Source organism: Barbus barbus (assembly GCF_936440315.1).
Source record: "Barbus barbus genome assembly, chromosome: 10".
NCBI lineage: Eukaryota > Metazoa > Chordata > Actinopteri > Cypriniformes > Cyprinidae > Barbus > Barbus barbus.
Window position 1 is genome coordinate 30,835,101 of NC_136738.1, and position 16,272 is coordinate 30,851,372.

The window sequence follows — 16,272 nt, forward strand, 5'->3', positions numbered from 1 at the left end:
ATTTGTAGAAATTCAGATTTTGTCCTGTGTAATAAATTAAAAATATGTTGACCAAATAGCTTCACCAGGGTAATAGTACTACTATTAATATTAATATTAATAATAATAATACATTTTTAAATGTTAATAATAATAATAATAACTATTATTATTATTAACAATATTATAATACATATTTAAAATATTTATACAAATATTTATAATAACAGACATTATAATTCTATATAAAAAATATTTCACAAGGAGTATATAAACTTATGAGCAGAACTGTATATAATATTTATCTTGTAAATTTTGCATGTATTACACTTAAATAATTTAATTTTATATTGATATTTTAAATATAATAATAATAATAATAATAATAAATAATAATGGCAGTAAAAATAAAAAAAACATATTTAATAACAGTAATACATAATATTTTAAATTTAAATAATACCTATTTTACATTTAATAACAATAATAAATTAATACATAATCCATATTTTAAATGTACATTTTAATAATAATTATAATATAATTATATAAATAATTTTAATAATAAATTATGATCCCTATATATAAAAAGTATGTAAATTATAAAATTAATCATGTATAATAATGTTGGCAATTTTTGTGTAGTATAATGGTATTTTTTTAAATATGTTTAATAGACATTGATCTAGTTTAAATGTCTCTCCATATACACAATATAACCCAGTGAGCTGTGTTCTGCCTACATAGACAGCTGACTTTTAAGGGCTTGTCACTGAAATGGAACCTCACAAGTGACCAATGTGGAACACTCTACATAGGTAGCACACATCACACCAATATCACTTTTCATATGAAGAGCACAGAATAATAATAGCTTGCTGTTAGCATTGCTAAGCTAACTACACAATATTACCTATACAATAAGCATAAACATAAAATAGCATACAAATACTGGGGAAAGCAGATTAAGGTCGACTGAAGTCATTTTTATCAACACTTAAGTTCTGAATGAAATGTATTTAATGCGTAAACACAAAGCTCATCGTAATGGGTTTTAAATAAGTGTTTAACAACTGAATTAGCAAAGACATTATGCTTTCTTTGAATATAAATGGCAAAACCTATAGAAATGCAGCATTTTAAGGCATCATAAGCACGTGCCTTTTTAAAAAGATAAGCAGAATTACTGGTAACATTTTATACAGCCTTCTAAGCAGAGATTAATAATGATTTAAGGAACAAAAACTGAAACCAACGGAAAACTGGAATTTCTCCTAAAAACCAGCAAACAAAAACTTTCAACAGTACACTTTCAGATTCACACCACTTCCTTTTGCATGAATCCTGTCTTTGCCCACACACTCTTATGAGGGGAAAAGTTCACCAGTCCGACTGCGGTAATGCAATGTTGTCAAATACATACTGTAAATACCAGTTTGTACCTGACCACAGCACAGTGATCTCGCATTTTTAAAAAGAACACCATTAGCCACTTTTTTATTTCATTCAAAATCAGTTACTATTTGGAAAGGAAGCCTCAAAAAGCCGGAGCTGAAACTATGGCTTTCTGCTCAGAATTAACCAAAATTCGAATCCCTTCTAAAATATTTTGTGGCAAAATTGCATGTATCCTTTGCAGACAATCCCAAAATGCATTGCGATGAGCTGTTTGTTTTTCAGTGTTATTTTAGTATAACTGAACTAATATTATAGTTTTTGTTCATATTTACAATTAGATTTCATTTTTATACTTTCTTATTAGATTAAGTTTTTATATTTTATTTTTATTGTTGTCATTTTATTAATGTGTCAATATAGATTTTATTACTCATTTACTTTTGTGCTTTAAGTTGTAGTTATTTTAGTACTTCAAGTTAAACTAAACGAAAAGGAGAAAAGTTGCTTTGGCAACTAAATGAAATAAAATAAGTTTGCATTTTTTATATTTTGTTTTATTTCAGTCTATTTTTTTCTCCAAGTAACAAAAATGTTTTTGTTTGGATTTAGTTTTAGTTAAAGATAATAACCCAGTTTTGTTTTTTAGCTTCTTTGGCTATTTTCATGGCAAAAACAGTACTCGCGTTATTAATATATAAAACTTATTTTTCCAAAATATATTCTAAAATTTAATTTGGGTTAACTTGATTAAAAATCTTTTCAGGGGTTCCAAGTCAAGAGAAATGTTAATCCTTTTGTTATGGATTTAAATGCATAACAAAAAGTACAATTATATGAAAAATTTCAGTGCTGTGTATTTCTATTTTTACTCCAAGCAATCGTATTCTGTGCACTTCACATAAGGAACACTATTTATGTGGCACGTGGATTAGCATTTGGAACGAGTCACTTCTGAGGTTCCATCATAGTTAGAATGCTGCCTAGGCAGTAAACATGGAGGCAGCTCACTAGGTTTTGGAATAGAGTTTGGATTTTAAAATGCTCCAAAAAAGACATGAGCCAAATCCAATGTAATGGTTTCAAATTTAAACTTGACTGGGTGTCAAAATCTTAAAAACGACAGCTGTTACAGGTGTTTTCTTAAGCAGATGGGTTGTATGTATCTCACATCACTTAGATAACTGTTCTTACAGTTTAAGCTACACCATATAATGTTGCACTTAAAGAATAGTTCAAACAAAAATGAAAAGTTACACAAACTCTATCATCAAACATCTTTGATGGCCTGAGGTCGTTTCTTCATCAGATTTGGAGAAATGTAGCATTGCATCACTTGCTCACCAATGGATCCTCTGCAGTGAATGGGTGCCGTCAGAATGAGAGTCCAAACAGCTGCTAAAAACATCACAATAATCCACAAGTAACTCCAGTCCATCAATTAATGTCTTGTGAAGTGAAAAGCTGTGTGTTTATAAGAAACAAATCCATCATTAAGACGTTTTAACTTCAAACCATTCTTTCTAGCTACAAACTGAGCCTATAACCCATAATAAAGCTTCACCCAGCGAAAAAGTAATCTTGTCTGAATCAGGAGAGAAATCTGCACAGATCAAGCACCGTTTACAAGCCAAAACAGCTCTAAACAAATATGTGGCTGGATTTTAATGTGACAGACAACAGGAGGAATTGTTATTATGGATTATGGACTTTGGCATTTTAGCCAGAAGTAACAGTTTACATTTCAAAATGCCTTAAAGGTGCACTAAGTGATTTTTGCCAAACGATGTTGATATTTGGGTGGGTGGTGATGGCGCAGTGGATAAGACACATGCCTTTGGTGTGAGAGACCCGGGTTCGAATCCACTGTGAGACACCAATGTGTCCCTGAGCAAGACACTTAACCCCTAGTTGCTCCAGAGGCGTGCGACCTCTGACATATGTAGCAATTGTAAGTCGCTTTGGATAAAAGCGTCAGCTAAATGAATAAATGTAAATGTAAATGTAAATTTGAAAGCACCAAAACAAACACGCCCATAGCCCAATAGGACCTTGCCCCTATTTTGATATTTCCGCCCCACACAACCCTAGCATAACGACAATCACGGAAACAAGCGAAGATGACACACAAGCATATTTAAACAAAAGCCAACACAGGTAAGTTGTGTGAAACAATGCAAAATCAACGTTGCTCGCCTATCAAAAAGAAACAACGCAACCTCGGTGTCCGATTCGAGCCCTTCACGCTTCCACCGCTGGAAAGCTGCTCCGATATTTACGCGGGTCCTACTTCTAGCCTGATCGTAACCCTTTCTGTACATTTCGAAGTAAGGTGCATTAAAAGTCGATAAATCCTTGATTAATATGATTTTTTAATTAAAAACATATCCCCGCGTATTTAATCTTTTAAAAAACAGCAGAGTAAGCGAGTTTTTGGATATGGTAAGATTAAACTTATTTTAGTACCACATTTCACCTTTCAGTTTGTTAGGGTGGTTGCACAAAATGTTGTTTTTATCCTTGCTTCAAGGAAATCCTCAATCGATATGCTTTCTAACAGCTTCATGTGGCCGTAAACATTTAATTTTAAGGTGGCTTTAAGCACCATGCATCATTAAAGTTTCACTTTCACCACGTAAAGCTGGTAAATGTGATGTTTACATGGATTAATGGTAATATGAGTTTACCTTACAGTACGAACTCAGGAAAGCGATGAAACGAGCATCTTGCCTCCGAAGACTTGTGTCGCATTTTAGGGCAAAGCCAAAAAAAAAAAAAAAAAAAAAAATTTGTCGGACAACAATTTAAAATGCGGGAAAGTATTCATTGGTTATTCTAAAATTAATTGTATTACAAATTATACTATAACTAGAAAATACTGTAAATTGATAAACTGTTCTCTGTGATGACGTTGAATGTCTCCGACAGCGCCTGTAGTCCCATTTAGCAACTTGTTGTCTTTAAGAAATGTAACAGTTTAAAAAAAATCACGAGTGTGGTGTGTAACTGGTGTGTTTTATGTCGTAGAATAAAATGTGAAAGTATCTTGAGTTTGTGTGTAAACCACGCACCTTATTTAAGGGATTTAACCAAAATCCCATTCAAAAAACCCACTGACTCTGGGACGATGGAACTGGAAGTGCTAAAATGCTAACTCGCTTCCGGGTTTTCGCCTACAAAGTGACATCATAGTTCCCCCACTCTATATCTGTCCTGTACACTCAAATTTAGTGCTGTATCATTACAGACACGCCCCCTTACTGCTGATTGGCTGCAAGTGTGTTTTGGGACATGGTCCGGCACTGCGGTCAAAAGCGTTTTTCAAATATTGCTTAGTGCACCATTAATGATGAATTTGTTTATTACAAACATGCAGCTTTTGGCTTCACAAGATGTTCACTGATGGACTGGAATGGTCCGTTCACTGCAGAGGATCCAAGTGATGTAACGCTACATTTCTCTAAATCTGTTTCGATGAAGAAACAAACACATCTGCATAGCATATTTTTGCATGAACTATTCCTTTAATATAGTTACCGAGCAGCTTTCAAGGCATGCTGGGTGTGAGTGTCCATCTTACCTGTTGGGGTCCTCGTACATTTTCGTGCAACGCAGAAGATGCAGATGTGTGAGCGGACGGAGAGGGTGCAGAGTACGACGGAAAAGACTCCTCCCTCATCGTGTGCATGTGGTCTTCTAGGTCCGGTCCATGCAGGGGAAGGTCCACCCGTTTATCCGGCGTACTGTTGAGAAAGTCGTACTCATCTTCTGTGCTCGGGGGAAACTTCACACTCAGGCCTCTTAGGGAATCAAAAAACGGTCCGTCTGGACCAGCGCCACGTGACGCAAGGGATGTCGAGGTTGAAGTATTGTTGACCTCTGACCTTAACGGTGAAGAAAAAGGAGCCTCGGCCTGTTCTGCTGTGTCTTCGGTGCACTGGATGGGCATGGAAAACTGCTCTGGAAACCAATAGGAAATCAACAAAACCTTTATGCATTTATCCAACACCAGTGCTCCTATCATGAAAAATATATTTTCATTGATCTTTTGAACTAAAAGAGTAACGCAACACTACTGTTATCATCACAATTACACATCACAATGCCTATTATAATAAAAGGTCCTGCTAAATGCATACTGTACAAAATTATTCTAAAGTTGTATATAAAACAAACATTTCACAAGAAAATACTACTTCAGTCTGCATGCTTCAAAATTTTACACTTAATTCAATGCATTACTTACCGATTCTTTGTAAATATGTGTAAAAAAAAATCTAATTTCTAATTGAAAACTGTTTCTATGCCGTTTTTTAATTTAAATGTAAATGCATAATAAAAGCAAGAACTAATCACTGCAGTTTTTGCCAAAGTTTTCCAGGAAAGTGGCATCAAATCTTTGAAAGAGTCTGTGCTACATCATAAACTTTTTGATCATCACAAGCTATAACAGAAATTCAAAGTCACATTGCATAGAAATGTTTGCTAAATGAACAAAATAATGCAAATGCATCTATTAACCAAGTATTAACAGGAACACAAATGGAAATGGGCCTCATGTAAATGGTGCAGAAAAATCTCAAATTTGCCTTGCATTCAGAACCCAAAGATAAACTGGTTGTGGTTTAGTATTAAGATATCAAGCATTTTCTCTTGTCAATCTCTCTCTTGCCCATATATATATATGAGCACATTAGTATGCAAATGCAAAGAAAGCGCAGCAGTGATATGCACACCATGCAACGCTGACTATTAATGAGGAACTCTGTCAATTTTAGCACCAAACAATGCAGTGAGAATTGCTCTACCATAACAACTGCGTCAGCTGCTGCCATTGCAAGGCAACACCGGCCAATTAAAATCAACTACAGAGCTCGAAATTCACCTCTGAAGTGTCCTGATCAAAGTCTGTGATCACACTGAGAAGGCACGTGGAGCTAGTAATGTAACATTATGAAATCATAAGCATCAGCGCGTGGCTCAGATTCAATTACTGGCATTCATAATTCAACCTCCTTGTAAACGATGGAGAGGTTTTTTGGGTTTTTTTTTTTTTTAAAGAGCAACAAATCTGAGATCGCTGTGAGTTTTACTATTTTGGAATTTTGATTTCTTTCTTCAGTGAAACAAAAAGATGTTTGCTGGAATCTCTGAGCTGCTCTCTTCCATGTAAAAAAAAAAAGTGAATGGTGATATTTACTTTAAAGCCCCCAAAAAAGCACCATAAAAGTATGAAATTATATAATTAAACCTATCTTTCACTGTTATTTGTCCTTCTCTGCTGCACCATCGTTTTGACATCACTGAAACAGCATTAATTCTTGCGTGCCGTGAAACACACTGCAATGCATCCACATTAAATATGCACAACTGCAAATTTGAGAACTACAGAAGAGGAAAAGATTGTATGGCTTTAGAAGACAGAAAATACAGCAAACAAGTCAAACGGACTAATCTTACAGAGCCTGAATTTATATATCACCATCCACTATCATTATATAGAAAACAGCAGCTTAGACATTCTGCATAACATCTTTTGCATGAAAGTATACATATTTTTTGAACTGGCTAAAGGGATCTAGTCGTGTAGTTTGTTTATTTTACCTCTTCTCAAAAGTACTCAAAAGATTGATGATTATTAATTATTTCCATAATAACTAAATTAGCCTGAGAGCATATCTACAGTGATGCCAATAAATCTGTTATTTGTATTGTGATGTAACCAAAAGGACTTTTCATTTGTAAAACCAGAATTATAAAACGTTGTAGGTGGTTGACAAGTGTAGCTTTTTTTGGCATAAAGAGTTCTTATTACATGACAGGGTTTTATTAACACATTGTAAAAACCCTCTGAAGACTGATTGAAGAACAACTTCCAACAGATTTCCACTTTTTAATTCATTTTAGAAAAAAAAACCCAGCGCCCAACCACTAGCATATGGTAATAACTTTTACTGTACCTTTTGATAACAGTTTTTGTTATTCCTTATGTATTTTTGTCTTGTTTTCCAGTGCAAATATCTAAAGATTTACTTGAGAAGCGAAGTGACATAAGAAGTCTTTGAGACTTTGATCAAAATTAAGTTATTTTATGATAAAAAAAAATGTCTGCCAATGGGCTCAGAAAAATCTACTTAATTCAAATCTACTTAATTTTCATGCACTATTGACAGATATTTGTTCATAAACTCACTTAATTTTATGACTTCCTGTCTTCATTTTGCATCTCAAGCAAATGTATCTTGATTTAAGGATGTTTAGATATTTGTACTGGAAAACAAGACAAAAAATAGTGAGGAAGATATTAATATTTTTGCAGTGCACGCAACATTTAATGCCCTGATCTGATTTAAGACTTTTTAAGCCCCTTGCATGGAGATTACTGATTCTGATTTCTGGGTTTTCCAGAAGCCCTAACCCTGAGTATGAGCTGATAATAATATCAGCTATTATTAATGCTTTCCTTAGCAAACACCCCGTTACCCCGTTCCATGGGGCAAAAACACACCGTCTTTTCCGCATGCTTTCCATCATTCAACCACGTCCAAAAATACATCTCACTGGCGTATTGTTTTCCAAGTGATTTCACAGAGGACACGTAATTGTGTAACAGTGTGCTGCTTCAAAACAACATTTATCAAAGTGATAATTGAACATGCTCATCTGCTCAGTCTATTTTAATGCTGCGTGGAGGCCAGAGGTCATGGGAGCAAAAAGCCCTTACACCATGGCTTTGCGTCAAGTATTTCTGCTTTTAATTGCGGGAAAGAACAAACAATGAAATGTATAATTACTAGTATGCCGCATTACACTACTAGCTATATAATTACTAATTTGTTGTGACATTTCTAAAGTAATTGTAACTCCACAGTTTTTATTTTACCTAATTTAATTAGAATGGAAAGAAACACAGTTGGGTGGTGAGGTGGTGTAACAGCTATAATTTAATCAAGTATATTAGTCTGAAATTTCAAATTAGGTTCTAAAAAAAATGACTTTACCATTAGCGGTCTCATTTCCTTTGTGGATTCGCTTCAGGTGATCTTTCTGCCTTCTGGTTAGAGTCTGAATCCTCTGGAAAGTCCCCTGGATTTCCTGCCAAGTGTCCAGTACATTCTCACTAAACGAAAGAGAAAAAGAAGTCAAATGTCTGCTAGAGTCTTTCACAATGATAATGATCTAAAAACAACAACATCGGTAGAAACAAATTAACTTTATCCAGAATATCTAGTGACTCACACTCCACTGGGAACTGTTTTACATGTGCCAAAATATAAACTTTAAAAGTAAACTCTTTATTTTTTCACTTTTTGGGAACAGTTTTATGAATATTAGTTCTGTCAAACGATTAATTGCATTCAAGTTTTTGTTTACATAATATATGTGTGTATACTTATGTATATATAAATACAAACACATGCATGTATAAGAAATGTATGCATGTTAAGAAAAATATGTTATGTTTACATATTAAATATATTTATATACTGTATAATATAAAATATAAGAATATAAATATATATACACATGTGAATATTTTCCAAATATATACTGTATGTGTGTATTTATATATGCATAATAAATAAATATATGAAAAATAAATCATTTTTATTTTGAATGCGCTTAATCGTGATTAATCATTTGACAGCACTAATAAATATATAAAAAATATGAAGTTTATAAAAAGTAGGTATAAAGCAATTAACCATCTAAGGCTGCTATATTATATCTATCATTCTATCTATCTATATATGCGTAAACATATCTATTTATCTATCTATATCTAAATCTATACATCTATCTATCTATATATATATACACACACACTCATGTTGGTTTTTGTGGTTTATGGGGACTCTCCATAGGCGTAATGGTTTTTATACTGAACAAACTGTGTGTGCTATTGCCCTACACCAACCCTACACCTAAACTTAGCCCTCACAGGAGACTTTGTGCATTTTTAGATTTTCAAAAAAACACCATTTAGTATGTTTTTAAGCCTTTTGAATTACGGGGACATAGGCAGTGTCCTCATAAACCACCTTCATATTGTAATACCTCTGTCATACCCATGTCATTATACAAATTTGTGTCCTCATAAACCACATGCACACACACACACACACACACACACGTGTACATCAGTTTCAATAATTTTCCACATGTCTGCAATGTTGGAAACCGTGTACAAAATATTTTCACCCACCACAAAAACTATTATTCATCACCGGGTCATTTTACCACCATATTTTAAATATCTGGGTCATCCTTTTCACTTTCGGTGACATTTTCTCCAGTAAGCCCTAGTTAACTTGAATCAAAAAAGCCATAAACCATCAAGTTTAACCTCCCTACTTCTAAATGTCAGATAACATGACATTTACAACCATGTAGTCATGTTCACCTCCCCTTTTTCCAAACTGACCCCACATCAGTGGAAAGGCATAAGTATTTAATGAGCACGGGGCATCAGGGGTGTTTTTGCTGGATCAGTTTAGCTTTTTCCTTTAATGTTATTTAGATATTATACAAGATATACTCCGCTAGAACAATACTGACCTGCTAATACCAATAAACAAACTCTACAGAGTTGTTAATCAGTTGTTTTAGCTCAAGATTAAACCTTTTGTCTGGGTGCCCATGGGACTGAAGTGTAAAATCCTTCATTAAAAATGGATTTTTTAAATATGATTCATGTACCTCTTCATTTTGCAGGCAGCAGATATTGTTTGAGGAAGCATCCTGGAATAATCTGTGGGTTCGTTTATCTGCACAAGAACAAAAAAGATACACAGAATGTCATACACTAAATATACGGCTCCATATAGCATATAGATTCAGACATATTTTCAGTAGGATTAAAAACACACATTTTTCTCTTTAAAATGTCTACATTAAAAAAATAAAGTTTATTTTACTAAATAAAATGAAGCCTATTTTTAGGACCATTACGATTTTCCATTGTGACATTATTTTTAACAGTTATAGTTAATGCCATTCCCCTCCAAAATTCTCATTACAACAATGCATTTTTCTTTTTTTGAGCATAACACTTTCCTGTGCTCGACCAGATCTCTAACCAGTTTAATATTTATTTTTATAGTGTATACTAAGCAAACCATTAAGGTTTTTTTATGTATTTTTTTTATTTTATTTACTTTTTACAATCACATCAGCATCAAAGGCTATGTTCATGGTAAACTCAAAAATAATGAGAATAATCTTAATAACAGTGTAATCTTAATAACAGTGATTCAATTAATTGTATATATTAAATTTACAATACTCTTTTTACAAATAAATAAATAACATTCCCCTCCAAAATTACCATAATGGATTTTATGTTTGATTTTTTATTGTTTTTATTTTTATGAAATTAAAAAATATATATTTTTACTGTATAACACAACATATGTGTTATTATATTAATTATTAATATTAAAATAATTCCTTAAATAATGTATTATAAATAATATATATATATATATATATATATATATATATTTAAATATGCATCAATTAAAGGCAAAACAACCAATTCTACCATGATATATTTTACAATTCATATACTTTATATTAACAACATTTTTTAACCTTTTTTTTTTTTTTTTTTTTTGCAGTACAGTTAAAGAGAACTGGCCAGATATGTGCTTAATTGTTGTGAAAATAATGTCTCAACTTAAGGAGTTTTGTATGACTCAACCAGCAGAAAATACTTTTAAAAAGAGCATTAATAAGCTCCAAAGTCTGCACAAGTTCACATAAAAACTTCTTACTTCCTTAATTATGGCGCCTTTGAATGCATTTGCTATAGAATAACATGCTTTGTTACATTTACAGGTTAAGCCCAATACAGATCTTGAATGGAAGCCATTATCTACTATAGATTAAGTTCAGGAAAAGGAGAAAGTAGCCATTTCAAACTGTTATGTCTATATCTTTCAGTAACAGTCATCTAAAAAAAGTGACACCTCCTTTCATAAGAGAGAACTCAATTCTCGGTGCCTGTGCTACACTGGTTAGAGAGCACCAGAGCACAGGAAAGCGTTATGCTCTAGTGCCCTCTGTGGGTTAAAATGTGTATAGATTAAAACAATTGAGAAGAATTATCACACTGGATTCAATTAGAGAAACATTCTCACTATGGACAGATAGCGATGAAAAATTATATCAAACTGTGAAGAGAGAGAACTACATCTTTTTCACACATTTCTCACAAGTTAACCCTCGAGTGAACTGTGGATAACTAGCAAAGCATGGCAAACTCAGCTATTAGGTTTGTCTGTGCTTACAGGCGGTTAACGATGATAACACAATATAAAGGCTGGGAGGTCTGAGGTCACGGTCCTTTCGGTCCGTTCAGAAAAATTACATCACAGCCAAATGTGCATTTGCACAATAAATGGGAAAAACTACTTGGTGCATTTTGTTGTGTTTGGACAAAGTGTTGCAAGTCACCGAGAGGAAATGCAAAACTCTGAAATTAAACATTGGCCAGAGTCACATCCCTTTATAAGAGCAAACACCCACCAGGAAATGGTTAGTCCTGTGGGAACTGGACGAGTTGTCCGAGCGATGATCGCTAGGTGACAAGGTTTCTGCTTCCTGTTTTCTGTACGCAGGCTCACAGACCTCCCCTGAAGAAAAAAAAAAAAAAATAATAATAATAAAAATTTTAAAAAAGCACAGCCACGTTATTACAGTCAAACTCATCAACAATAACAAGAACACTCATCACATCAAAGCATGCATGTCATCAGTAGCATCTGTGAATCTGTGCATGCTAAAATAACATTTGACTCTCACATTAAGCATGTAACATACCACCTAATTTAATGATCTATTATGTGACCCTAGACCACAAAACCAGTCATAAGTGTCAATTTGTCAAAATTTCATCTGAAAAGCTGAATAAATAAGCTTTCCATTGATGTATGGTTTGTTATGATTGGACAATATTTGGCTGAGATACAACTATTAGAAAATCTGGAATCTGGGGGAATCTAAATATTGAGAAAATCTCCTTCAAATGAAGTCCTTAGCATATTACTAATCAAAAATTAAGTTTTGATATATTTACTGTAGGAAATTTACAAAATATGGTCACCCATGGAACATGATCTTTACTTAATATCCTAATGATTTTTGGCATGAAAGAAAAATCGATAATTCTGACCCATACAATGCATTTTTGTCTATATACCCCGGCAACTTAAGACTGGTTTTGTGCTCCAGGATCACATATGTGCTTTAAAAATAATACTACTATAAGTTTTAATCAGTTTCATATCGTGCAGTTTGTCCAATTTTCTGATGCGTTTTAAGTTTATATAGTGCATACAGAGCAAACTAGTTTTTTTTTACTATATATATATAAATATAAGGAAGATACTAATTAGAATGATTTTTAAACATTTTTTGACTCATATTGAGCATGGTATGTCAACTTAATCATGCCATATTAAAATGTGACTAAACAGTGTGACAAATGAAATGAATTCTAATAAAAGTATTTTTAAGAAATGTAATAAATGTATGTGTGTGTATACCCACATATAGACAGATATAGATAGAGGCTTCTAAGGGCTTCTGCTTAAACACTTTAATTTTGTTTTGTATATAAAAATAAATTGTCTAAAAAATTTTTTTAAAAAGCACCACATAAAGTTGATAGACCAGAGAATCTAGACAAAGGGTGTCGATTTTGAAGAAGTTTGAACATCAGATAGTTCCTATATTTACATTTGTGTTATTTATCTACTATAGTTACATCTGTACTATTATATGAAAATGTGGAAATAGTCATAATAAGCATATGAGGTGTGTGCATTGCCTCATTTTGATGAAGTTTAATCTTAGTATTTATAGTGTATACTAAGTAAACCATTTAGTTGAATTATTTATATTAAGTTATTAATTATTTTACCCCATATCAGAATCAAAAGCTATATTTATGGCAAAGATTTAAAATAGTCTTAATAACAAAACTGCATACAAAAATTTTAACTGTTATTTTTACAAATATAATAAATAAAAACAATTATATACAATACAAAATGTTCATTATTGTATTAAGTAAAAACATTTCCTAGTATCATTTAAAGCAGGGCGCTCTAATAAAATAAATATGCATGGGTAAGTCTTGTGTGCCATTTAGTTCTGAAGATGTAATGATAAATCGCATTTCCAACCTGATGCATGTTTACGAAGGGAGCTGAGCTCAGCTTTAAGATGTGAGATGGTCTTCGTCTGCTCCTCTATCTTTCTCTCCAGCTGCTGAGTGTGCCGCTGATACCGCTCGGTCTGCAAAAGCAATAGGTTAGTGTCTGCCCACTGTCACACATGGAGAACCGACTCAAATGAAATGCTTCTGATGGAACCGATGAACGGCACCTTATGCTGAAGTTCCTTTCTGGCCAACTCTTTCTCAATAGAGGCGTTGCGGTACGCTTCGAAGGCTTTGTTGAGCTGCTCACTGATGGTCCTGTCCATTCCGGGGCCTTCAGTAACATTCCGAACTGGGCGGTCCCGGGCCCTAGTCCCAGGCACACACAAACACTTACACACCCCTTCTTTAACTCAGAGGAGCGTGATTAGCACTGGACCTGTCAGTGACGGCTACAAACACACACAAGCTTCATCAACACACAGATTTCCAAAGCCAGTCTCGCTGATAGAGACACTAAAAGCATAAAACGCCAGTTTAACATCTCATGAATGTGATAAACCTGACAAAGGAAAGTCCTTTATTTTTCCTGCACCTGGTCTACATTACTGCTTCAGTGTAAATATGATTATTTACTATAATATTCAATTCCAAAACATTAAATAACTCAGCTCATTTGACACACCTTGGCTGCGGGGCAAGTTGTCACAATAGGAACTTGACATTAAATATCCTATTGTAGGCTTTTCTTACACATTTTCATCTTAAAAAAGCAGAAATGTAACATGCAAAAATAAACGTACTATATTTCAATACATTTACACTTATAAGATGTATTATATACATTTCATATATATTTTTCTTTCAATCTTTTATTTGCACAATCAGTCCAAAGTTTGAACACACTCAAATAAACAAGTTTGTTTAAACTTTTTGATCTAAAGGCTTCTGGATAAACAGAAGCCTTCAGAAGACAGAAAAGAGGACAACCTGAATTTTTAAATAAAGCTATGCACTAGTTATTTATTTCGAAAAAAAAAAAAATTAATGTCTACAAAACAAATCTCAAGTGCATAGCCTTATTTAAAAATTCAGGTTGTCCTCTTTTCTGTCTTTTTTTTACATTTCACACTGCAAACTCATGGGTTTGGTGAAGAATAAACTATTTTTAGTCCATTTTTTTGTAACTTTTAAGTAACATTTATGCCTTTAATAATAATAACAACGTTAGATTCAGTTTGAGTTCAGTAGTCTTGCCAAACACTGCAGAGACGGAAAGAAATGGCATGGCGAAATCACTTATAAAAGCACGAGGAATCATTTAAAATGCCTAAATATATTTGTTTAAAATAAAACTTTAATATCTGGTTCTACAGGGAGGCCGGGGCTAGTTGTCATATGTTTATTCCGGTCAGTTTTTTACAAACTAAGTTTGCTTCTTCAAGCCAATTTTTACATAGAATCAGCCTTTAAAGTCTCGTCTACAAAAACATATTGAACTTTTCCACCCAGGACAAAACATAAAGCTCATTTGACACACATATTAGCTATATGGGGTAAGCTGGCATTAAAAGAACCTATTGTAAGACAAAATTATTCTTTAAAATGCGGAAATGTCAAGTCACCTTTATTTAAATATATAGCGCTTTTAACAATACAGATTGTGTTAAAGCACTTAACAGTATCAAACTGAAGGATAGCGTGTTAGTAATGTATAATAGCACTGAGTTCAGTGATGTCATTGTCTAGATCAGTTTAGTTTAAATAGTATCTGTGGAATCAAACTGATGATAATCACTAGAAATGAAGTGAGAAAGCCAGAGCCGACAGTGGCAAGGAACCAAAACTCCCTCTGAAATGTAACAGGCAACATGCCAAAAGCCGATTAATATTGTATAAAATCCCAACATATAAAACATATGTGACTCCCTGCCCTAATCTGACTAATTTATGTAAAAGTTACTTTTTCTCATCCTCACTTATTAGCCAACAGATGAGAGCATGATGATCATGTAAAATAAGCATTTGTGTAACTGGAGTTTTGACTCAAAACTAAAAAAAAGTAATTAGTATATAGACCTTGTGACAACTAGCCCCGGCCTAGATACCAATGGTGTGTTTCAAAACAGTTTTCCAGAAAACTTCCAGCAAACTTTACACTTTCAATATTAGTAAAACAAGTAAGAAACAGAAATACAACAGCAAACACAATCAAATTACAGACAGAGGCGTTTTCGACCAACTAAAAGCAAAAGCGACCCGTCAAACATCTTCATATGTGAACACAGTGAAGTGAATGAAGTAAGTGCACTCATTAGTGTGCAGCACAGGCGTCTTACCTTCACTCCAAAACAGCCCAGACGCTTAAAGCTAAGCGCAGTTTGGACATCGCGACGCTGCCACACGTATATCTACGCGTTTACGGGAGGAAATGGACTATTTCGTACAAATTAACATCTTGTCTGTTTTACAAAGAGCTGGAACTTCCCTCGGGGAATCCCCAAGCCTTCGACTTCCGCCTGCCGCTGCTCCAGCCAATCAGCGGCGAGTGTGCTTTTGTGCCTGTGTCTGCGCGCTTTTGGGTTGTTACAAAGTATCACTGTGCTTGTGTATCCAGTCTGATCTGCTCAAACACACAATAGCATGCTCGTATGGGTGTTTGTTAGCATGTATGATGTGTTTTGCATTGTTTTGACATTACAACTGTGGTCATGGAATTAATATGATTTTTA

General features: G+C 33.7%; 1 protein-coding gene across 4 annotated transcripts in view; it reads right to left on the minus strand.

Annotated features, from left to right (window-relative positions):
* The window catches only part of LOC306875846 (TRAF family member-associated NF-kappa-B activator-like), a 19,418-nt gene extending 3,376 nt beyond the window's left edge, over positions 1-16,042 (minus strand). The window contains exons 1-8 of one of the 4 annotated variants that reach the window (XM_079426594.1): positions 15,880-16,042; positions 13,768-13,992; positions 13,566-13,677; positions 11,905-12,011; positions 10,075-10,142; positions 8,376-8,494; positions 5,259-5,334; positions 4,955-5,117 (exon numbers count right to left, since the gene is read on the minus strand). In XM_079426594.1, coding sequence (XP_079282720.1) covers positions 4,955-5,117; positions 5,259-5,334; positions 8,376-8,494; positions 10,075-10,142; positions 11,905-12,011; positions 13,566-13,677; positions 13,768-13,866 — 744 coding nt within the window. In that variant the 5' untranslated portion in view covers positions 13,867-13,992; positions 15,880-16,042. Of the gene's footprint in view, positions 1-4,954; positions 5,335-8,375; positions 8,495-10,074; positions 10,143-11,904; positions 12,012-13,565; positions 13,678-13,767; positions 13,993-15,879 lie in introns of all 4 variants that reach the window. The other 3 variants (XM_079426595.1, XM_079426592.1, XM_079426593.1) reach the window with 3 other exon arrangements.
* Positions 16,043-16,272: the final 230 nt, after the last annotated feature.